The sequence below is a fragment of the Zychaea mexicana genome (assembly GCF_025766255.1).
Source record: "Zychaea mexicana strain RSA 1403 chromosome Unknown BDB00scaffold_3, whole genome shotgun sequence".
Taxonomy (NCBI): Eukaryota; Fungi; Mucoromycota; class Mucoromycetes; order Mucorales; family Lichtheimiaceae; genus Zychaea; species Zychaea mexicana.
In genome coordinates, this window is record NW_026516666.1 from 926,653 (window position 1) to 949,784 (window position 23,132).

Genomic DNA, 23,132 nt, shown 5'->3' on the forward strand with positions numbered 1-23,132 from the left:
TACCAAAAAAACAAAAATTCGAGGTCAGGTTGTTGTATTACGGTTAAATCTTCACATGGTGGCATCATCCACCCACAGCTCTTTTTTTTTTGCGCCAAGGGATATCTGTTTTCCATTCAGCTTGCAGCCGTGTCAACCGTACATGCATGCACGTCCATTGCGTCATAGCCTCTCGACTCCCGGGAATTTATCATTAGGCCTCTCTTGAATATGTCGTCTCTTGGTTTGTGTGTGTGTGTGTAAGGGGGGTGGAGGAAGAGTTCATCTCACCAGTAAACGCGTTTTGTAAGCCGTTTTGCCACATATGGAGGTCGACCTCGAGACCGACATATACACACACTTGGAACCTACTATAGGCCTTGATCTTCAGCCCACCTGCTGTCTTCCCCACACCTTTGTTTGCTGTGACTAAGGCAATGCTGCGGCATTACTACCATAAATCAACAGCGCAGAAATGTATGTGTGTATGTACCTGAGTTTACAGTCACTTCAGAATGTAAAGTCGCTGATTTGAGGTGCGTTCAACAATGATGTCGATTGATCAGGAATCCTGGGAGCCAAATCCGGCAAACAGTTTTTCCGATAAGAAAAACCCATATTTTTCGGGTACACAAAAAAACACAGCCTGCACAAACCAAATACAAGGTATCGCATGCTGCATGCTTCACTAATCCTTGTCATTAGCGATTCTTTTTCCAAAAATTTATTTCGCTTAAATTTACTTTTGACAACTGACCAGAACTGCTCAATTAGATTCAGTTCAGGAGAATATGAAGGTAGATATACGAATCTGTATCCTCATGAATTGATATACTTACCAATGTCTGCTGAGTTGTGAATAGGAGCATTATCTGTGACAAGGTAGTGTCCCTTCATTTCGGGATACTTGTCGCATTTCGTCGAGAGTAGCCTTTAAAGCTTAGATAATGGCCTGTCACTGTCCCTGTGCGATAACCATCAGTCGCACGTCCAAACTTTCTCTTTTTGATACGCTTTGGAACTCGCTAGCTGATATTATTAAGCCATTGGCGGATATTGCACCTACAATCGATGTTGCGTTTGCTTTCGTTGTAGTCACTGTAACTATCGCAGGAGTGCCTTTCTTTGACCAAGCCATACCCCGTTTCAAATTAATGTGAAAGGCTGATTCATCATCAAGAAAAACACAATTTGTTATGAGATCCAGGTCAGTTTGCTGCCACTTCTGGACCCAGTCGTATCTTTGCTGAATTTTTTCCTCACGACTGTTCCTTTCCACAGGATGAAACTGTGCTTGCTTAATTGACAGATTACACCGAGTTGTCATAAAGTTGTAAACAGTACTACGAGAAACGTTGAGACCTTCAAAGTTTTGTTTCAAACTTTCCACTACTTCATTGACAACGGCAGAAGGGTTCTCAATCAATATAATTTAAAAGAAACTGTTTATGCTCTTCCCCAAGAATACGACGCCGACCTGATTTATTTTTCTTCTCAAAGATGCTTTCAGGGTCCTCGTAATAACGTTTGATTCATCTCTGTGCTGCTTGGATATGAATACCTTATTGCCGTGCTGCAGCAGAAGCTTTCAAGCATTTGCTGAAAAATAAATGAAAAAATCTAGTCTTGTCTTCATCAGAGTAAACCGTATAGCGTCGCTTATTGCATTAGTTCCATATCAATATCTTCGCTACTCCTCTTATCCATAACTGGATGCATTACAGGGTTAGGTCTTTCCGAAGGTTTATTCATTAGGGACTGAGTACGAGAACTTATTCTTTCACTAGCGAATAGCTCCTCATCAACAACATCCATCGGCTCAACTCCAATCTCATCAACAACGTGCCCTTGTCCATCTTCATAACAAAAATTGCATACTCATCTTCAATATCTGTAAAATAAATTATAAGTAGGATAATTCATGACACGTGAGCACGACTTTATTTTTGGATCAATCGACATCATTGTTGAACGCACAATTTTTCAGCACGATATTAGACTCAAAATCAGCGACTTTACTTTCTGAAGTGACTGTATGTTACAGCACTTGCACCCCATTCAGTAGCGTGTGCGGGTGCACAAGCAGCGGCAACAGTCGGGCCCACTGGCTGTGACCCGCATTTTTTTTTGGCTCACTGGGTCACGTCGGGCTATGTTAGTCCTACACACTTGTTCGGCCACTTGTCATTTTCATATAAAAACATGCTACGATCGATCGCCGCTGCTGCCACCCGCCGACGCATGTTCTCTACCACGAGCGCAATGCGCATGTCGGAGGGCGAGAAACAAATCCATGACAAATTGACTGAAGCTCTGACACCACACAAGCTGCGAGTTGTCGACGTCTCCGGTATTAAACAACTCTTATTTTTTGCTTATTAAGACAACTTCCTGTGTATATACACTTTATGCCTGTCTGTCTATTGGTATGTTTTTAAGGTATAACTAAAAATATGAATAAATTATCATAAGGCGGCTGTGGATCGATGTATGCTATCGATATCGCAACCAAAGCCTTTGAAGGCTCTTCGATCGTCAAGCAGCACCGCATGGTGAACCAGATTCTCAAGGAAGAGATCAAAGATATGCATGGTCTCCAGGTACTTGACATATCCCTGTTGTGCACAGATACATTTAAGAATTCTTTCGCTCTAACACCTTGTATATATAGTTGAAAACATCTGCAAAATAGAATAATGCCATCCCTCCATCCACCCTCAAGCTCATGATCTTCTAATAGAGATTCAAAAATCCCATCAGAACGATATTGGTATTATTATTTGTTGTTTATTATTATGACGTGCGAGTGTGCGTGTGCGTGTGCGTGTTCGTGGAGTTGATTTTGCTTGTATAAATGATATGATCGTGATTATGGAGTTTCATCAATTATTTTGTTGTTGATGTTGGTGCTGACTTCTTGTTCGCTCCTTGTGCTTCATGCTTAATCGCTCAATATCCGCAACGACCTTTTCAATACTTTCTTCTGTAATCCGTTGTCGCATTTCTAGTGGTGTCTTCAGCAAGCTCGATGGATCATCCGGCCATTTAGACTGTTGCTGCTGCTGCTGCTGTTGTTGTTGTTGCTGTTGATGCTGTTGTTGATTGTGATGGTGTTGATAGTTATGATGGTGCTGGTGCTGGTGTTGATGCTGGTTATGGTGCTGTGAGGGCTTTTGGAACGCAGCATGGTTTTTGTGAACTGTAGGTGTAATTCATAGCAGTGTTCAAGATATATCCCTTTATCCTTTCTCTTAAAGGTCACCTATTCCGCTATATATGAAACTTACCTTTATAATAAAACGATTGGATTTCTGCAGGTCGTAGTAGCTCAGTCAATTTGGAACGCACTTTTCCATCGGCCACGTTTTCGCTATGGTGGGTATGGGCAGTCCACACTTGGTAATTATCAAATTGCTGTCGCGTCGATACTGAGACGCCACATACGGTATCACCAACCCATCCTTCTATTTTCTCTCCAATCAACAGTACGAGCAAGTCGCGCCAGGCTAGTGGGGAATGAGCTTTGGGTATCTTAAAATTATACGATCCTCCATGCTCGTTTTGAGGATCCTCCCTTCATGAAGCAAAAAAGAGTATTCTATATCAGATACATGCAAAGTTTGCCCTCCCCATTGTCCCTGAATGTTGTTTTGCTGTTGTTACCATATAGGTTTAATGCCCTTTCGCATAAAATGCAAATTGCTCCGAAAGCCGAGTTGATCTGGTCCGTCGATATTATTGTAGATCGACCAGAATTTCTGTAGAATCGTGACCTATTAGTATGTATGAGCTGGATACATGTGTCCCCGCTAATGCTTACCTGCACCGTGCCAACGGTAGAAATCACTTGCAAATTCGCCTCGTATTCAGTTGGAGGCAAATTCGGTACATATCTGGTATATATATACACAAAAGAAGGAGTGGCAAAAAAGGCGGGTTAATGAATGTAATAAAGGTAATCGTAAAGGGGCGAGAGAGGCAGAATAGGTCGCAAGGAGGTTCATAGCAGTAAAGAACAACTGTTCAATGGCTTACGGTATAAAATAGAGAAAAAACGATAGCCTTCTAGCTCAAAACTTTACCTGTCATACCAAAAAGTCCATTCACTTTGCAATCCAATCTCACCAACTTTAAGCAGTTCTTCCTTTTGCTCTTTATCAAGGATAACCACTTCATCTTTATAGACATATCCATCCTTAATCACAGTCTTCTGGGCTCGGGGCGACACGGGACTTGGAGAGCGCGTTATGTTTGTTGGTGTCGTCGTATGGTTCGAGTGCGAACGTTTCAAGTCCAGTGACGAGGAGGGTGAGGTCGAGAGTCGACTTTTGTTGTTATTGTTGTTGCTGGAATGATAGCTTCCACTAATGCCAATAGAGCCAGCTACACCTTCGGATGACAAGGACCTATCTAATGGTCGATGATGATGGGGTGACAGATGGTGGTTGCTGTTGTTGCTGTTATGAGGCCGGAACTGGAACGCAGACACTGCGGGCGACAGGTTGACGGTGGTGGGTGGAGCCGGCTGCTGTGTTGGTGTCGTAGTTGTTGTTGTTCCTGATCCTGCCATAGCTCCTGCTGCTGTGGTTGTGCTCGTCATTGACGCCCGAGTGTACTTTGAAGAATCCACTGCTGTGTTTAATTCTTCGGGTTTGGGAGCTGTCATTTAAATGGAAGAAGCAAAAGTGGCGAGATGAAAATAAAAAGGGGAACACGAGCCGCACGGTGTGGTATTTAATAAGCAAGTACGAACCCGGCGGGAGTTCGTGCGTGTGTGCGTGTGTGTCGGTTCCTGTGGAGGGTTATGGGTGGTGCGCAACGGCTTTCTCTCTGGCTGCATGGCGAAACAGCACCGCAAAACTCCGCCTTGCTATTTGTTTAAATTGTTGGCTATTATCGTCGTCGTTCGTCATATATACAGTTGGTAAAGGAGTACTACTGCTGGAATTTACAATTATGCATTGCTAAGAAGTGCTCTTTAAGTAACTATAATGATGCGTCCATCAATTCTACACACAGTGTGGCGGAAAAACCACTTATTGAGAACTGATAACCCCCCTTTGCGGAGATGGATGTATGGATGTGGTCCCACCAGGTTGACAGATAGCTTTAGGTAACCATGATACTCTCTCTATATTATTTGCGGTGTTCCCCGGTTTTCTGTATGAAAAACGATAAGTTGAGTTTCCTACCTGGTATACGTTTCAACATGGCATTTTCTCAAAAATTATAGCAGCCTACCTTCCTACACCAAAAAAAGCCTTAGATTATGTAAAATAAGTAGTTGTCAATTTAAACATAGACCACCCCTTATCATGTAGTATTGTTGTTTCCTTTATTCAGTTATTTGATTCTAGCACATACATACTACATTGCCGATCATTTTATTTTGCTTGTTACGTGCTGCCTTTTTTCCCTCCATTCAATAAAAATCTTCATCAGCATGCATTTTTATTCACACTTTATCATGGAGTGGTAGATGAGGAGCCAGTAAATTGATGTCTAAATTTGTTTTCTATTAGTCTTGATACGAGCGGTTTAAGGCAGCAGCAGGCTTAGTTATAGTACACAGCTTCGTATGCCATCATGTATGACATTGTACTCTATGGTGGCCACCCTTGACATTACGGTTAGTCCTGATGACAGTGGGGTCTATATCGCCGCGATGTCGACAGTGTGTACATATAATGATACCGTTCCTTCTCTTGTCATTTGATCCAGTAGTGGTTGATCTCACATATCGGAGTTTTTGCTGTTGTTTTAACTTGTTAAGTGATTTGCTGTTACTTCCTGACTCAGTAACTGTAATATGGCAGTTTTGCATTATCACTTTCTTTTTGCCTCTAAATGTGTCATGTACACATAATAATGGTTGTTTAAGAATAATCGTAACATACTCGTTTCTATCGAGCTCTGCTTAAAATTACTGCAGTGGTGTTGCTGACCGGTCGTATCAGCTACATACGCCTTGTAGGTCAAATTAGTGACCCGTTACAACTTAATCTCATTAGTTGAAGAAATTGATGGGATATAATGTAATATATGCGTATTTTTTTTATATCGAACGTCACCTATCATTTTTGGTCAATTGACCTCAATACAATAAAATCCCCTTCAAGTACGTGTGTTGCATTTTCAGAGATATTCGCAAAGACAAAATTGCCCTTTGGCCTGTAACCTTGAAGTAGACCCTTTTTTGAGGCTGCGGCACAACTGTTCGCATTTATTGTACGGCTATTGGCAAAATGTACATTATTGGGCCTAGTATCGATCGAACTTTTGCCTATTTGCTGGAATAAGGTCTATTCAACCTTGCTCTTTCGATTTTAATTTGAAGGATGACATGCTACCGGATATACATATGAATGATATGATAAACGCGACGTCTTCTTATTACAGTAGGGACATTCTTCATCACAACTGTACTTCCTTCGTTGTTTACGTAGATTTCCCCCAGAACTTGGCCTTCAACTTCCAATAAACATCGCTTTTTTACAAAGCAATAATTTTAGTGGGATACTTTTGGAACGACAAGATGTTGTATATACCAACGAGTCAAATAAGCTTGATATACTAAGAAATATCGTAATAAAAGCGAAACGAGAGACATGATTTTTCCGATAAGTAATCAGTGACACTTCTTACAAAGAAAGAAGCCTGAATATTATGGTGTATCCCTTAGATATTTCGTATCAAAAGATAAATCGCAACAGAATATAGCAGACAGTATTATGAGAACTTCTTTCTTGCTATCTGGCGGTTAAACTCATATATATAATCATATATATCATGACACCATGCGTTATGGAGACTTCACAGCTTATAGCATATATAGATTTTATCTCGGGCTTTTTTTACTATTCATATGACCTTGCATCATGTTATGATGTTTATTATATGACGACTGAGGTGACATGGGAGAGGCGTGACATATGTTGAGCAGCGCTGAATAGCATAGAAATACGTCGAAGCCTATTGTCGGTCTTGTCACAAACAGCCAAGGTAGGAAGGTAAAGATATACCCTGACGAAAGACATATGATTTGTTTGAATCTGATGTATTATTTCAGCTATTGATATGGCAAATTGTTCATCGTGTGCTATAGTAGGAATCGCTTTGTGTGTCTTTGTTGTTGCTTCTACCATACAGCAATAACAAACCACTTTTAGCATTCTCGTATTCATAATAGCGATAGTAATAGTAATAAAAAAGAATAGTTAGCAAAGCATATGGGAAACTTGCAAATATGAAACACTTTAGCAGAGCCATATTAGTTGTACATAACGTGCAGTGTTTCTATATTTAGAGGCTCAATTCGTGTATGCGTGAGTGTATGTATGCTGCAAGATGTTTTGTTTATATGATTAATATATGACGCCCATTCCCTTTCTACAGAGTGAATTACTTGCAGCAAACGGAAAAAACAAAACTACACATCATTGCTGGTTATGTCCTATACACTGAACGCACTCGCGGTCCACCTGCTGTTGTACATTTCATCTACTTTTGCCTGATACTGTATAGCAGGCTATTTGATGATCTTTGAAGTATTACAGAATATGCAAGGAGAGTGTTTTTGCTGCTGATAACATATCTGGCCCACATGAACGTCACTGTTCTGATACTGGTAACTGTCATTGCTCAAACGGGGCAATTGTTGTTGTTTTTGTTACTTCACGGTAATGGTTTACATATATGCGCGTTTTGGACGAGCACAAATCAGATAACATGACGACGATCAGAACTGAATATCGGTCCTTAATAGGTAGTGAGACCAAAAACAAAACGAAGGATCGAAAAATCATTGCTGATGTTGCTGCTGCTATTGCACCAGCTTTTTTTTTTGGAATTTAAGCTATGACAGGTTGTGGATATATGGTAAGATGTAAATCATAGAACGATAATAAAGAGAAACGATGAAATATTTACAACCAGTTCTTAGTAGATTGCTAAGCCCTGGAGGGTACGAGAGACTCAGGCAGTTCGGGTGCATCAAACCCTAAACGAAATACAAAGATGAAAGAGTGAAAAATATCAATATAACCGTCAATTGTCATGCATATCATCCTTGACAAACGTTGTCAGCACCATAATAAAACATAGATACATACATAATTCGTCTCCTTCAGAAAGTTGCAAGCTACTGCTGTACTGTAGGATGAACTTCCAATTAACAGCGCACGCATCCAACTGCTCACGATAACACAGACACCGGTTGGCGAGCGCATCTAAAAACAGGATATCCTTGATATAATGGCAGGCAACCTTGACAAGATTCGCTAATTCGTTGACAAGAACTTGCTCTTCATCAATACCGTATTGGGTAGCTGTATGATGATAATAAAGCAGACTGCTGCTGGTGTCAAGGCTAAGAAGCGTTCCAGGCCCCTTGTAAACACCATGCACATCCGTTGGATCGAATCCCACTGTCACATGAAAAAAGGCTGGTTTCAATTGAAGAAGCTGTCGAATCCGTTCACCAAATGGCCAATGCATCACACGATAGTATGCTTTGCTGCTGATGATACGCTTGGATACAGATGATGCACCTCCTCCTCTTCCTTCATGTTCTTGCACAACCTTTTCTTGTTTGTTCGAGAACGCCAAACCAAGATCCACAGGCCAATCGTTTGGATTCCAAGTAGCTGGATCCCCAACACGCTCAGTGATCCATTGGATTAAAGCTTTGATTGCTCGAGATTGGCGTTTCTTCGGCAGGGTAATTCCAGCGTTGGCTAAAGCAACTTTCAGTTCCTGGGGAGGGATAAGCGTCAAATGAGAATGGTCGCTGCCATCGCGTGTCCATCGATTTTGAACGTAATGGTGGGGAACGCCATAATTTCGACGACCGATTTCATTAATGTAGGCTCCTTTAACGGAAATGTATGCGTAGCCGTATGTCAATGTAATGGCTGGTATTTCATTATCGCTCTGGTAATGTTGGTGGTTTTGTGGTGGCTGTTGCGGCTGTTCTATATTCTGTACATTGTCTTCTTGCTTGTTCTTTTTGCGACCCATTTCGCCTAACAGCATTGCACAGAATATTTCGAAATCGAGGTGTGGAGGTGGTAGCTATTAGAATAGAATCAAAGTACAACAAAAAAGAACGTTATCGTATGAATTTCACTGACAGAAAATAAAACTGAAACTCAGAGGTCATGGTCTTGGACGACACATGATGCCAAACAACTTCTCGCAGTAGAAGCAGTAACAGTAGCAGAAGCAGTTAATATAGATATGTCGAGCAAGAAGCAAAGCATCAATGTGTCAGTAACAAAGACAGCAACTATGCACCATTCTACTCGAGTTCGCTGCAATCCGACAACCGATATTTTTGGTATGCGCTGAAGCATATCTGCAAAGAAATGTGGTGGTTCCGCTGCTATCTTCTTTCCAAGGTGTGTAATACGACACCAGGTACAACGCTACACAGCATTAGACTCTTTCATAGCATATTTAAGAAAGGTGTTGATATAATAGTATGGAGCGATTTTTTATTACAGTGCCGATTTTTTTGTGAAGTCAATAATAATGATGATGATGAAAATGACTTTTTATTGAATTGACGCTGGTGAGAAGAAAGAAGAAAGGGATTGTTGTTGTTATGTATCGTGTATGCATGTCATATGCACGTCGCATTTCACTGATAGACGATGGTGATAGCTCCGTCATTACAAAAACAAGATATGAGATACGACCTTATATTCTTTCAGTTCATGTACATTGTTGAACGTGTGTGATCAAGTTCAAATTCCTATACTTTATACAAAGCCATCTAAAATATAAACAAAAAAAAAACCAAACTGGCAAAGTGGCGGGACCGATATGAAGGCGTTTCACGTATATATGCGTGAAGTATTTTTTTGTTTCGAACAAAAAAAGGAGAGGAGACAGTGGAGGAGGAGGAGGGTGGTGTGTTAGAAGGGATTCTGAGGGGGAGGAGGCAAATGTGATGATAAAGAAAGAGTATAATATATATGATATATATGCGTCATTTAAGCACTGTGGTAACGCTTCATGGCTCTTGTGTTTCTCGTGGATCTTGGAAGTGCAGTAATGTAGTCGTCGTCTTCGTCAGCTGTTCCGTAGACGTCCACTGTACTTGTCAGAGCAGCCTGGCCTTCCTGGATTAAATTCTGCAACTGTGTTTGCATTCGGGCTAGCATCTCATCTTGTTCTTCGCGTGCTAAAATGAAAGAAAATATAAGATAATTTAATGGTAAGAGAAAGTGACTATACCCCAGCATGACAGGTGGATATATTACGTACGTTGATCAAATGACTTTGACCGGTGTTTCGTGCGCTGCTGATTTGCTTGAGACTATACGAATAAACGGTAGAAAAAGCAGCGGGTAAGTTTTTTTTTGTTGTTATGTTGTTTTGTTTATTCCATGTATATATTTTAAGGGGAGAGACTTTGTTTTGCCGAAGAGATCGTTTGGTACATACTTTGTTGATGCTGGCCAGTGTTGGCTGTGCATATGTGCTATGTCGGTGGTGCCTTTGCTGTTGCTGTTGCTGACTAGGACGGTGTTGGCTGTGCTGCTGCTGTTGTTGTTGCTGGCGATGTTGTTGTTGAGGTTTACCTAAGCACTCCGCCCATTCTTCGGTCCGCTGTCTTCGAGTATCTACGAGCTTATTGTCCGAAGTTTGTTGTTCAGCCGACCGTCGTCGTCGATCCACTAATAGTGCGCTAGCAGTATCGGTCATGTGTTGTTGCTGGTATTGCTGATGTTGCTGGCGATGATGGTGATGGGAAGAAGATGATATTAAAGACGACACTGATTGTGATGCTGAGGATGACGACGGCGCAGATGCTAGCAAGCCGGCTTGTTTTTGCATAGGATTCAGCAACTCACCAGCCCAATAATTATAAGCGGTGATGGCGATGGCGGATGTAAAAATAACTGCATCCAAAAGCCGCGATAACAAGAGCGCAAGCAATGTAGGCTGCGGAAAGCTATATGATACGCTTGGTATGCCATCAGCGTTCGTTTCCGGATACAGTCGAGCACGGTAATATAGTGAAGATAGTCGGTCTGGAACCAAACGACACTGATCTAGTCGTGATGTCGTTTCATCGCTTAGCATATATGCTGGGTGTTCAAGTGCTGTTGCCATATCACTGAAGATGTGTTGTAAAGGAAACACAAAGGATGAAAAAAAAAATTAAAGGACGAAAGAAGAAAAAGAAAGAAGAGAAAGAAGTTACGTAAACAGTAAGAGAGTTTACAAGACACAAATATATATCCCATCCAGACAGCCCGGCAACGACAACAAGCAACAGTCAGCCATACACACAGGCTTACCGCATAACCCCCATCTCCGCCGGAACGCCATCGAGGGTTCCCAAGTTGGGCAATATTGTTGGTCCTGAGCAAAACATAACAGACCACGCTGGCCGCGCGCGAGGGAGAGAGAGGGAAAAAGGGGGGGAAGGGTAACAGTCAGAGAGTGTGAGAGGGGAGAGAGAAGGGGGGGAGAGGGGATAACCTTTCGTTGCTGTCTATACTTGCTTATGCTGATGGGCTGTGGCGGTTTTTTTTGGGGGGGAAGGCATGTAGGCGAGATGATGAATAAGCTTCAGAGGTCACCCTCCCTCCTGCTGGATGCAGCTGGTTTTCCATATGACTGTTCATCAACAACAACCATCTCCCGCGCTCTCTCTTTTCCTTGGACCTTTGTTTAGTTGGCCATGTTACGTGCAGGCTGCGATGGCTTGATTACCATGGCAACTTATCACCATGCCAACGTTTGAATAAATTCCTTTTGTTTATTTTTCTTAGTGTTGCTATCGAGACACCACTGTATCAATCACAGCCCTTATGCTGGCTGTTTACACTGTAAGAAGACAAGGTCCCTGCATCCCCTTTTCTTTGAAAAGTTTCATAGGCCTTCTTCTATTTCATGTGCTTTTTGGCATTAGTATGGATCAGTTTAAAGGAAGAAATAGGCAAAACCGGTGTGTAAGGACGAATTGGTGTTTCTTGTGCCGCACAAGATCAAGGCCAAAAGAGATCAGCAAAAGAATCCGAAACACTTTGCCGATTTTGTCGCTTTGCTTTTACTGTTTTATACCGCCAGGCTCATATGCTGTTCTCACACGTCACATCCACAATCGATGCGGTTCTTTCATTCGTGTAAGAAATCAAAATAACACACGCACACGCCACACCAATGCACATTTACAATTATCTCGTGTCTTTGTTTTCCGTTCTTTCTCTCTTAAAATTCTCTAACTCCTCTTCATTCGTTCTCCTTTGTTCGCCACCGTTTCCGGTCGCGGGGATGTTGCTGTTGCTTTTCATGCAGTAGCTTGTATCGATCAAAATGATTTTATGACCAAGCTGTACAACTCTAGGGAGAAGGTACATATGATTCCCGTCCCCTTTTCGTACTTTTGCGCCGCAAATATTTTTAATTTTTTGCTTATGCATATGGGCATGTCTTGCCACATAATCGACCTTAAGCAGTGATAATAATTGAGCTATGAGATAACAGCGAGGCCACATAATAACTTAAAGACACCCGGTACTACGCTTTATAAGATGTCAATATACATCGTGTCATTGCCGCCTACCTGATGATTCAAGTAAAACAATCCTGGGCAAAGTTAAAAACAAGACTGACAGTAATTTTAATTCGTTAAGCTTTTGATTATTTATCGACAACAAAATAAAGATCGAAGTCTAACACAACGATTTTGATAAAGTGTGTAATCAGATCAGATAATTCAATATGTTGAACAAAATCGTATACATAGTGCTTCTTCTGCTTAAATTCATGATCATTACAAAATAATGAAATGTCACTAATAGTATTGTTGACAACAATTTTAGGGGTGAAATGACTATATACACTGTTAGTTCTTCTGTCTTAAAGATTTATGACTGAGACCATCAGCTAGATTTAATAATTATTATATCCATCAAGCCGTGGCATCAATCTTTGATATTAAACTCTTCGAAACAGACGTGCCCACAAAGAAGTTAATCCTACGACACATGGGCTAACAGACCTGTACTTTGTAAATTTTATCAGCACGACTGTTTCAATTGGAGCATGAGCGCGCTATATAAGCGGTTTTCGAGCGTGAAATAGACAAGGAGACACACTTGTAGATATAGCTTATTCTGATAGCTAATTAGTAGTGCTGTATTCCAGTAACTAACAATTTTTCGTTATGACCCGGTTGAATTGTCGAAGAACAGAGTGCATAATAATGATCGATGATGGGAAGTACAGGCTGTGCTTCATGCTGTCGAAAGTACAGTAATTATCAAGAGATAGACAACATGTGGAGGCGGGATAAATGGTAGAATTTTATTACGTTTCAGTGATACTAATAGCAATGATCCGCGATCTGGACAACGAGAAGATTTTTAAGTGATAACCATTACAATAAATTGGATTCAACATTGTTTCTCACCACCACACACTTCATACGGGATATACAGCATACAGTATTCACAATACCCGCGGAAAGAAGCATTGTTAATCCAAAAAGGGGTCAAGATGTTTTAGTCTTGGCCGATAGCACTTTTGTCCTATAAAAGCAAAGCTCTAATCCAAGCTCTCTTGGCTTCGACAAGCTCAAGGAACATCCACACATACGGTACAATACAACACATTGCTAGGATTATACTTAGTCTACATTGCTTTGCAGTCAAAGATATTGATACATCGAATATGAAGATAAAGATGAATGCGCGTTCCATTTCAAGCTATTGGTGGGGAATAGACATATTTATCATATCATAAAACATGGCAATCTTCAAAACGGACGATGACTGATTCACTGCTTGATGAAATTCATCTTTAGACCACGAGGTTGTATTTTATTATTATCATAGCAAGCTGTTGGACGATCTCCTGTACCTATTTGGAAAAATCAACGCTTTTAAAGCACCATATTATGGCTGACCGATTTCGTCGGCTTCTTTTCTGAGCCCATAAATATAGGTGATATCATATCGGTCAAGGGGTCTTACATGTGCAGCAACGACTCTTCATGCCGTTTACAGAGCTTACATAGACAACCATACGTACTACCGTACGAATAAAAAAGTATCTGCATTAAGAACATAGATTTTCAATCATCGTTACTTTATCATTTACCGCCTCATGTAAGTAGAATATTACATATCTTCTATTAACAATGTTACGTCAAATGTTCGATAAATATATTATGTTTTAAATGGAAAAACGTTGAACATGTATAAATGCCTATCTTGTGCCATATGAATGATTGTCCTCATTATCAGCGTAAAGTTTATTAAAATGTGAACCTCGGCACGGGAATCTTTTATGATTGCGACTTAATGCTGCCAACCATATTCTTAGCCGAGGTCTCACTTATACTGACAGTAATTATGATCCATAATCCCGGCAGCAAAAGCCGCAATCGGAATCAAGTCATGGATGTGGTTCTACAAAAAAAACAAGAGCTTCAGGATGATGCCCAGATAGCAAACGAAATTGAAGATACTAAAACCCCCTCAGAAAGAGAAGATGATGAAAGCAGGGGAGGCATAGAAGTGAATTACAGTGAATATGTAATGACAAGGGCAACAGTAGATATACTGGCGACGTTACATAAGATATGTGACTAAGCACTGTCTTTGTATGATATTGTAAATGATTATTTCTAAATTCTTCATTCTATCAAGAGATTATTCCCTTGCTATCAATCTTCGCACTATACGTATGACGCTTATTTTTTCGTTGAATAAGAGCTCCATATATTGACCTGTTCGTTAGCATTATCCAAGATTTAACGTATGATCCATATATACGCTGATGATTCGAAAGAGAAAGAAACCTGTGCAGTATGTGCTTATTCAGATATATATTTTACGGCGAAAAACCGAGAGAATAAAGACATTATAAGTGATGAGTTGGAAAGGGATATGGAGTAAAAGTATCGCTTTATGTGTTATGTCAAGAGTGGATGGGTGTATTGCTGTTGTTGTTGTTTGTTGGAAAGAGAGAGAAAAAAAAAGCAAGTAATGAGGTATATCAAGGAGATGGGACAAGCGAAATAAAAAAAAGAATACGAGAGCAAGATGAAGAAAAAAAAAGCTATGCAACTGGTCCACCTTCAATGGCCTTATTCTCTATAGCACCGCCTCCTTCGCTTTCCGGAGGAGCAGCTGGTCCTACCAAATGCTTGCCAATGAACTTGTTCATGGTGAATCCACTCATATACGATTCATTGTTGAATATCGCTTTCAGCTTGTCGTCACAGAAAATATGAGTCTTCTTCTCTGGATCCTGTAGGTTGTTAGTTTTGATGTAGTTCCAGAGATGCTTGACTACGCTAGGACGTGAGAGCTAATAGAAAGCATAATATTTGATATATGTAAGTATATAGAAGGACTACTACATGGAGGTTGATAGATCCAATTGATCGACTGATAGACAGAGAGTAGTCGTATTTGTGCAAGTAATATCAAATAATGCTGATTCACTCCTTAAGTCACAGTGATCAATCTTCCAAGAAAGTAATTCGTGCAGATAGGGAAGTAGTAGTAGTAGTAGCAGTACGCATACCACCTTCAAAAGGAACTTACAGCTTGTTCACCAGTGACGGCTGCTAACTCAGGACTTAAAATCCAAGTGCGTGTAAACGGATTCTTTTCTTTGGATGCTGGATCTTGTGGTTTCCGTTGTCGTTTAGGTGCCTTTTCCTTCTTTGTCGCCTTTGCTTTGGTAGCCGTTTTCGCCGTAGCAGCAGGCTTTTTCTTGGTATTGCTCTTGCCAACTACGAGTGAAGACTTGGCTTTCTTCGCCACAATAGGCGCTTCCTCCTCTGAATCCGATTCTTCCTCTTCCTCTGATTCGTCGTTTTCTCGTTCACTGAGCACCGTTTCATAACACTGTTCAATCAGAGCTTTGAGAGGCTTCTTGTACTCGCCAAGCGGCACGCTTGATTCCAATTGCAACTGTTCTCGAACAGATTTGGTGGAAATCTTGGCGAGATTGGATTGACGAAGGATCTCTATAACCAATTCGCAGAAACAAAGAATTACACAGGAATATTAAAAAAAACGTGAGTATGTGTGCTCTGCATTGGTTGATAGCGTATTAAAAAAGGAGACGTTTGAAAAACCCAAAGCACCAACATCGGATAACAATTAATGGTCAAATTCGAGAGAAAAAGAAAAGAAAATGTTTACCAAGGATCCGGGGTTTAAGCGTGTTGATATCCATGATCGTGTTGTGGTGTGAAGAGCGAGAGTGTGTGAGTGAGGGGTAGGAAAGGAGGTATCACAAAGAAAAAGTAATTGTGGGGGAAGATTTGGTTCCAAACGCGTTATGTGTATGTTCAAGTCAGCGGAGATACGGGAGGAAATAAGGGGGGCAAGTCCTTTGTGTGTGGACTCTTTGTTGTCAGTAAATTACTCTCAAGATGAGATTAAAAAGCGAAAAGTATATCAGGTTCTCATAGAGCAGAAGCAATCTTTTGATGTCAAGCAAATATATTATCCGTAAAAAACCGTTCCTTTACTCCAGTAATTCAGGCGTGCCAAGAGAGGAGGAGCCTAGCTTTATTATTGAAGTTTATGCAGCAGGTCAGCCTTCCAGCATTCGGTCGTGGCTCTACCGCCACAAACAATTGTGACAAAAAGAAGCAGCAGAGTGTAGGAGCCAATTGACTACGACAGCATGCGTGTGTGCCAATTGATATTTTTCTTGCTACCATACGTTCAGCGTAATGTATAGCACCGACAACAGTAGCAGCAGCAACGACAATCGATCATGTTATAAGTAAGCTTAGACTGCAACAGCAAAGGGAGGATTGTTGATAAGTACATTTCATGTTTCATCTATAGGCTAACATTTACATTAAAGTGATTTTTATGCTAGTTATAATAGCAATATGGATCTTCATCTCCTCTCATACTCAGTAGAAAGGTTCGGTTTATATCAAGTGTTTTAATGCACTTCTGACAATGGTATATACATCGTACACTAAAGATATGCTCTGTATAGACCATCATACGAGTCCACAGTATGTGTCGTGGTGAATAACCCCGTACAATATATCAATTGATTCGTACATGGTCACAGCAATGAGAGAACACGCACGCTATGTACAGTACATGATAAACTGATGGCATGATTTCGGTGTAAACAAGGCGTTATCATAGTATGGCAAATATATCGACAACAGTGAATATGCACTTTATAGTACATGTATATCTTATATTATTCAAAGCGGTTTATAAGAAAGAAACTGTACAACAAGTCTGTATATTAGATGTGTGTTTGTGTATGTGTAAATTAATACATAAGTCGAAAGCAGGTGATTTTCCATCATATCCCATTACTTGTTGCATTCTCATACGCCTTTTTAAAACCAGATGCTTCAAGGGTACCAAACTCGGCCTTGACATCCTTGACATCTTGTACATCCTTTTTGAGAGTTTCCTGCAGCACATCCCACGCTCCACGGGTCAGGTATTTTGACTTTTCATAAACCATTTTTGTCAATTCGTCGTCGTCATCCTCTTCCTCATCGTCCATGCCGCCCGCGAATTCCCACAAACTCCGCATGTATGCTTCTCCTCGGTCGTCACCGTATAGTGGGTAAATGTAACATGCATCCTGTGCTGTGTAAAACGCACCGGGTGGTTCGTTACCCAGGGCCGTATATGCACCATAGTCTGCAAAGTGTGCAGGGTGAATAGGGTGCCTATTGCTTGCCCATTCGTCATAGGACGCACGTGATGTGTAGAACGCAGAGGGCAGCGCGTGTGTGTTGACCATCGTAATACCGGGTACTTCAGAAAATCTCTTTTCCGGTGGGATCAGACTTTGTAAATCATTTACTATAAAAAATACGTGTTTGTTGTTTAGCGCGCACGCAAAAAACCACATACATACAACCTTCACGGTAGATACAGGATACTTACCACCACCAACGCCAGCCAAAGATCCATCTGAAGCATAAGCGATGCCTGCTTCTGTCGCTTTCTTCTTTTTCTTCTTTGTGCTACCGCCACCACTAGCAAAACCAATTGTCCGCACCGGTGTGCCTGCCCTGGAGCTACCAGCATCATCACGCATTGCAGTATCCACACTCTGTTGCCGACTGGGTTTCCGTCCTGGGTAGATAGAGCTTCCGTTATCGAGACCGAGGATATCCACCTCTTCCTCCATTTTGACATTCGATTCCCGTTTCACACCAGCTGCGGTTGAGATACTGGATGTTCTGCGTGAGGCCATGCTGCCCCACTGTCGAACACTGCCAAACATCGAATGTTGATCAGTATCGCTGTGAGGAGTCATACCTCGCATTTCCTCTGTGGGCTGTGAAGAATCATAGACGACTGATTTAGCAGCACGGTCAATAGCTTTCAATCCCATATGTTCCAATCGGTCTGCGTTGCGATAATAGATCGTATCAGGTGCGTTGTATGTCTTAGCGTTCGTGACAATGAGTAAAAAGTCTTGTCGGAAATCTTCAATGTCTGAATATTCGTCCGCTTTAAGTTTTTTCCGCATGGTAGAGAAATCCATAGGGTGTTTGATTACAGTCAAATAATCCGTAACGATGGAAGTATCCACGGGTTTTAAGAAGAAGCCATAAGAATCGCGTCTAAGTATTAGAATGTAAATGTGTTATTGCAAGCTTGCGTAAAATGTTCAATGCTAGATGATTACCACCAGCATCACTACGCTCGACTGTGCATATGATTGACAGCAATAACATACTTTTCCAAGGTATCCAGCAGTTTTGCACCAATTGTTTTGAGATCCCTCTTGGGTTGTTCTGGTGCTGGGCGAGGCTCTGGTTTGGGGGGGACCTTTACTTTGGCTGGTCGTCCACGTTTCTTTGGTTTGTGTTCCAAATTAGTAGCCGTCGTACTGACAGATGCTGTACGCTGACGAGCTTTGGTAGTAGTCGTAGATGCTGTTGTTGCTGCTGTGCTTGCAAAAGCAGTTTGAGTAGGAGGATGAGGACGATGGGCATGTGCAGCAGTTTCAGTTGGATGTACAGTACGGTCGTGGATGGTATTCTTGCTATTGTTGCTAATATTGTCGTTGCTGTACGTGTAATCATCAAACGACGATGATGACTCTTCTTGTCTGCTAGACTTTGAATGCTTTTGCTTCTTTTCTTTAACTTGCGGATAATTGTGCTGGTCGTCGTTTAGACCCTCTGCGCCATTACCAGCATTGTTATCCATATTCTCGTTCGTGTTGCTATTGTCCTCTTCTTCTTCGTCGTCTTCAGTATGAATCAAGGCAAACGGCCGTTTGCCTCCCACATGTACGTGCGAGGACGATGACCCTTGTTCGTTATCGTCGTCGTGTTGTTGAAAGTGGTTATACTCGTCGTTCAAGCGGTTATCGTAATCTTCCTCACCATCAATATCAACCTGTTCACTTTCACGCCGATGGCGATGCGTGTGATGCTTCTGTTTCTTTTGTTGGTGCTGTGGCGGTGCTGTATAATGATGTTCTGATACTTCGTCGTCGACATCTGAATCTTGGTTTCTTTGTCTTTTTCGTTTCTTATGTGATTTCTTCTTTTTGTGCTTTTTCCGTTTACGGTCGTCTATTGATTCTGGATTTGCAGGAGCGGTACCGGTGCTACCACTGGCAGTCGCTACACCCGCATCGCCGTTGCCAGAAGGATTTATACGAAGTTTTAACTTGATTCGTGGAGCGCTAGTTTGGTTTCGTCCAGTTGGCTCTTCATCTGAGGAAGAGTTCGCCATTATGGCTTGTGTGTGTATACAAGTATTTTTCGGTTATGTGTGTCTCTGCGCAAAACGGAGCTGCAAGTGAAATTCGGCTTGTGATCCTTTTCTCTTCAGTCTTTCTCGCTTTGTCCGCAATACAGCAGTTCCACCAACCCACACACAATGTTTCCTGCCAATTCACCACCCTATAATGCCACTAGCCCACCTGCGTCTAATCGTAACTTAACAAGCGCAGCGGCTGCAGCAGCAGCATTAAAACGATCATCGCAGGTCAATCAGCGACGACAAAGCGGATCTATGGGCGTTGCGACACCTTCAGGACTAGGAGGCCAATCACGACAGGGATCCGTTGAAACAGAACGCGAAAGTAGTACACCACAAGCGACGGGTGCAGCAGACGAAGCAGGAGAAGACCAAGACAATGAAGCGAATAAAGGCAATGGTGATGCTGGTGGTGCAGGTGCAACCGGCGGTCAACCCCAAGACGCTGAAGCCGAGGACGAAGACGAGAATAAGGACGAGTTGTTGGCTGCTGATATGGATGCGTTTATGCAAGCACAAATGGAAAAGCAAAAAGAAGATATGAAGTGAGTTTGCTACTAAAGGTTCTTTTTTGTATCAAGATGGATATATGTTCTGTTGCTAAACTGGATATAACAAGGTTACTACTAGAAAACTTCTCCAGCGATCAGTTACAGCGATATGAAGGGTACAGACGATCCGCACTGAATCGGACAAACGTCCGCAGGGTAAGCCGAAGTGTTTGGTATGACTGGTATCTCGTTTCTTCTTCGCATCTGACTGTTATTTGTATAGCTGGTAAGCCAGGTGCTGAATCAGCAGTGCTCGCAGACGATGGCGATTGTCGTTGCCGGTTTTTCAAAAGTATACGTTGGAGAAATAGTAGAAAAAGGTAAGAGACATAGCGGGCAGGTCATATCACCTTGGCAACACGAGGAACGATTACGTGGAGATATTCATTGGCTACGCTTGCTAAAAGGTCGTTCCATAAACTACAGCACGGGAGGTGATGGAAGAATGGGGCCACACTGGTGCAATCCGACCCGAGCACTTACGCGAAGCACATCGACGGTACAAGCACGAACAGAGTGCAGCATCCAAGATAGGCAGAAAGCTTACAATTATGCGGTAAACAAGAGAGTTGATCGGATCGGGACGACCGGGTTGCCGAAGGAGGGGGGAAGACGAAATTCACTGTCCAGAGATCACCACCACCACCACACTGGGGATGATGCAGCGCCAAAATTAGCTTTGCACCACCACAAACACACTTCCTTATTCGTTCGTTTTCCTGCTGTTTAATGGTTGTGGTGGCAAGCCCAGCTCTATCGTTTCCCTTTTCTCTTTCTCTCCTCCACCTCTCTTGAAACAGTATATATCCACCGTCTTTCTACCTCTCTCTCTCTCTCTCTCTCTCTCTCTCTCTCTCTCTCTCTTTATCAACTTATCCTAACCCGTATTCGCCCACAGTACATATCAAACAATGGATCCTATGAACTGGAGAGCACCGCACATAAAAAACCGCTTTGTACATACAAAACATCAAGCACTGCGAAAATGTTGTGGCTGCATTCATTTACGCGTCGGCGCAACACTCTCTTGTCTCGTTTGGGTCGTATGTTTTCTTTTGTTCTTTGAATCACTACACCTCTTTTACCTATTTGCACAATGAAATATGAAAAGTGCATTAAAAGAAAAGAACAAAGTCTAAAAAGCATCCGCTGCTGTAGGGTCTATCACTGTATTTCGCTATATTGTCATTTCAAGAATCGAGCCGTACGTATCGTCCTGATACTCAAATGAAACCGTGCGTCATCATCATTGCTAATACGCATTTATTTATGTACGATTTATTAACAACAACAACAGCATTCTTTTCACATATGGATGCAGCACCACTGTATGTATTTGCTGTTGCCAGTCTTCTTTTGACGATTGTCGGTTTCGTTGGACTCTTTGTCCTTTTTAGGGTAATGCATATGGAAAACCTTTCTTTGTCCTTATTACTCTACCTATCATCATCAGCATCAGCAGTATCTCATATCCATCTAATATACAGAGACCCTTAAACGCGCATGCTAACTAATAATAAAAACGATGCTTTCTATTCTTAGAACCGATGGGAGTATCTTCGCCTTTTCTCTCGACTTGTGTGGACAGCACTCTTTATTTTTCTCGTCGATGGACTCGCCAATGCTTGTTACTTTACCGTTCAACGAGGAGATTTTATGACTTGGTGTATCGGATCGTCGGCACGACATATCAGCTCCGCGGCTAGTTCTGCCAATGCAACGAGCTCTTTTGTATTCGATGACGACGACTATTATAACTGTCAACGACTCTATGAAGACGAAGTCAAGTTTGGCTTAATTTCTATCTTTTTAATGATTGTACTCTACGTGAGTTCTTGTTTCTGTTTTGTTATTGTATGAAGCATGGGAAAACGACAACAACGAGAGGGATACCCACTAGTGAAGATACTTTCCATTAATGATTGCTTATCAATACATACATACTATTGGCCGTATGGGTGTGTGTAGGTCTATTGGGGACTCTGCATTTACTCATTTAGTCATAAGCAAGGTATCTCTAACATGGAGCTCGCTCGAATGGAGATGGGCATGCATCCAAGAACGGTCATGGCTGCAGGTCCGGGTATGGCTGCACCGCCACCGCCACCTCCTGTGGGTCGCGCTGCTGGTCCGGGCCGGTCAAACATCATTGTCCTCAACAACGAACCGCCATCATCCAACGTCAACAAAAACAACAACAACGATAATAAAAATAGCAGCACCGGTGAGAATGATAGTAACAGCAACAACAAGAAAAAAACAAGTTATTTCTCGTTTCGTTCTTTGCGACCACATCGAAACTCTATTCGTGATCACGAAGCTGTAAGAACTGGACGGCTGGATGATTATCAGCGAAGAACGAAACGCAAGTCAGTACCGAACCTTTTCAATAGAGAGGTTGACCCGCACGATGCTCACAAGAATCGACGCCGTCGATCATCATCCGAATAGTGTCTTTACCATATGTGATTACTTATAATAGATATCTGCTGCTACTATCACTAATGCTGCTGTTAATAATACCCCATCATCCTCTACCTCTCAATCCAAACCAATACGTCAATTCTCTTGTTCTCTTTCTCGACGATTCCCGCTTCTCTCCTCTTTCATATACTGAAATTCGTGCATGTGATCCTTCTTTTTTCTCTGGCATAATGGTCAGTCAATTGCAACTGATTCGGCTCTTCGCTTTTACCTAACCATGTATGAATATTGTGCTGATTGTGTCACAGTGGTGGTAGTTAAAGGAGAAGAATCAACGTGAAATCCGCTCCTTTTAATCCGTACACTGAAGACAACAATTGGTGTTGCTGTGTACATGGTCATTTATTTATGATGATTCTTG

At 41.8% G+C, this 23,132-nt stretch overlaps 8 protein-coding genes across 8 annotated transcripts; 3 read left to right on the forward strand and 5 right to left on the reverse strand.

Annotated features, from left to right (window-relative positions):
- The first annotated feature begins 1,972 nt into the window (after positions 1–1,972).
- On the forward strand, positions 1,973–2,671 carry BDB00DRAFT_798235 (bola protein). Its single transcript, XM_053121595.1, has 2 exons — positions 1,973–2,329; positions 2,452–2,671. The coding sequence occupies exons 1-2, from the start codon at positions 2,182–2,184 to the stop codon at positions 2,652–2,654; spliced, it is 351 nt and encodes a 116-aa protein (XP_052985339.1). The 5' UTR covers positions 1,973–2,181; the 3' UTR covers positions 2,655–2,671.
- Positions 2,672–2,861: 190 nt separating this feature from the next.
- BDB00DRAFT_867149 (translation initiation factor eIF 4e-like domain-containing protein) lies at positions 2,862–4,645 on the reverse strand (the record flags this gene model as incomplete). The annotated part of the gene is made up of 5 exons (XM_053126308.1): positions 2,862–3,178; positions 3,267–3,553; positions 3,643–3,737; positions 3,800–3,872; positions 4,062–4,645. 5 exons carry the CDS (start codon positions 4,643–4,645, stop codon positions 2,862–2,864), a joined length of 1,356 nt encoding a protein of 451 aa, XP_052985340.1.
- A 3,066-nt stretch (positions 4,646–7,711) lies between these two features.
- Positions 7,712–9,224, reverse strand: BDB00DRAFT_333205 (uncharacterized protein). The gene has a single exon (XM_053116976.1). It carries the CDS (start codon positions 9,010–9,012, stop codon positions 8,026–8,028), a length of 987 nt encoding a protein of 328 aa, XP_052985341.1. The 5' UTR covers positions 9,013–9,224; the 3' UTR covers positions 7,712–8,025.
- Positions 9,225–9,921: 697 nt separating this feature from the next.
- BDB00DRAFT_798243 (uncharacterized protein) lies at positions 9,922–11,168 on the reverse strand. The gene is made up of 3 exons (XM_053121596.1): positions 10,429–11,168; positions 10,249–10,300; positions 9,922–10,165 (listed from the first exon to the last, which is right to left on the reverse strand). The coding sequence occupies exons 1-3, from the start codon at positions 11,098–11,100 to the stop codon at positions 9,975–9,977; spliced, it is 915 nt and encodes a 304-aa protein (XP_052985342.1). The 5' UTR covers positions 11,101–11,168; the 3' UTR covers positions 9,922–9,974.
- Positions 11,169–14,802: 3,634 nt separating this feature from the next.
- Positions 14,803–16,327, reverse strand: BDB00DRAFT_798245 (SWIB/MDM2 domain-containing protein). Its single transcript, XM_053121597.1, has 3 exons — positions 16,158–16,327; positions 15,552–15,979; positions 14,803–15,312 (listed from the first exon to the last, which is right to left on the reverse strand). The coding sequence occupies exons 1-3, from the start codon at positions 16,189–16,191 to the stop codon at positions 15,061–15,063; spliced, it is 714 nt and encodes a 237-aa protein (XP_052985343.1). The 5' UTR covers positions 16,192–16,327; the 3' UTR covers positions 14,803–15,060.
- An 877-nt stretch (positions 16,328–17,204) lies between these two features.
- Positions 17,205–19,709, reverse strand: BDB00DRAFT_783668 (uncharacterized protein; the record flags this gene model as incomplete). Its single annotated transcript, XM_053120401.1, has 4 exons — positions 17,205–17,218; positions 17,313–17,813; positions 17,898–18,583; positions 18,700–19,709. The coding sequence occupies 4 exons, from the start codon at positions 19,707–19,709 to the stop codon at positions 17,205–17,207; spliced, it is 2,211 nt and encodes a 736-aa protein (XP_052985344.1).
- Positions 19,710–20,362: 653 nt separating this feature from the next.
- Positions 20,363–20,799, forward strand: BDB00DRAFT_727372 (TAFII28-domain-containing protein; the record flags this gene model as incomplete). The annotated part of the gene is made up of 3 exons (XM_053118261.1): positions 20,363–20,443; positions 20,511–20,607; positions 20,714–20,799. Coding segments are annotated over 3 exons (264 nt in total), but the record flags the coding sequence as incomplete, so codon positions are not given.
- A 206-nt stretch (positions 20,800–21,005) lies between these two features.
- On the forward strand, positions 21,006–22,929 carry BDB00DRAFT_333283 (uncharacterized protein). Its single transcript, XM_053116978.1, has 5 exons — positions 21,006–21,330; positions 21,446–21,491; positions 21,585–21,685; positions 21,830–22,114; positions 22,256–22,929. The coding sequence occupies exons 1-5, from the start codon at positions 21,199–21,201 to the stop codon at positions 22,736–22,738; spliced, it is 1,047 nt and encodes a 348-aa protein (XP_052985346.1). The 5' UTR covers positions 21,006–21,198; the 3' UTR covers positions 22,739–22,929.
- The last annotated feature ends 203 nt before the right edge of the window (positions 22,930–23,132 follow it).

Bases quoted from the DNA above. Each gene is read 5' to 3' on its own strand.
- BDB00DRAFT_798235 (XM_053121595.1), top strand. From the start codon at position 2,182: ATGCTACGATCGATCGCCGCTGCTGCCACCCGCCGACGCATGTTCTCT. The intron at 2,330-2,451 runs GTATTAAACAAC...AATTATCATAAG, and splicing joins GCGAGTTGTCGACGTCTCCG to GCGGCTGTGGATCGATGTAT.
- BDB00DRAFT_333205 (XM_053116976.1), bottom strand. From the start codon at position 9,012: ATGCTGTTAGGCGAAATGGGTCGCAAAAAGAACAAGCAAGAAGACAAT.
- BDB00DRAFT_798243 (XM_053121596.1), bottom strand. From the start codon at position 11,100: ATGGCAACAGCACTTGAACACCCAGCATATATGCTAAGCGATGAAACG. The intron at 10,301-10,428 runs GTATGTACCAAA...TTATTCGTATAG, and splicing joins CACTGGCCAGCATCAACAAA to TCTCAAGCAAATCAGCAGCG. The intron at 10,166-10,248 runs GTACGTAATATA...CTTTCATTTTAG, and splicing joins GTCAAAGTCATTTGATCAAC to CACGCGAAGAACAAGATGAG.
- BDB00DRAFT_798245 (XM_053121597.1), bottom strand. From the start codon at position 16,191: ATGGATATCAACACGCTTAAACCCCGGATCCTTG. The intron at 15,980-16,157 runs GTAAACATTTTC...AATTGGTTATAG, and splicing joins GCTTAAACCCCGGATCCTTG to AGATCCTTCGTCAATCCAAT. The intron at 15,313-15,551 runs GTAAGTTCCTTT...GCTTTCTATTAG, and splicing joins CCGTCACTGGTGAACAAGCT to CTCTCACGTCCTAGCGTAGT.
- BDB00DRAFT_333283 (XM_053116978.1), top strand. From the start codon at position 21,199: ATGGATCCTATGAACTGGAGAGCACCGCACATAAAAAACCGCTTTGTA. The intron at 21,331-21,445 runs GTATGTTTTCTT...CCGCTGCTGTAG, and splicing joins TCTCTTGTCTCGTTTGGGTC to GGTCTATCACTGTATTTCGC. The intron at 21,686-21,829 runs GTAATGCATATG...TTCTATTCTTAG, and splicing joins GACTCTTTGTCCTTTTTAGG to AACCGATGGGAGTATCTTCG.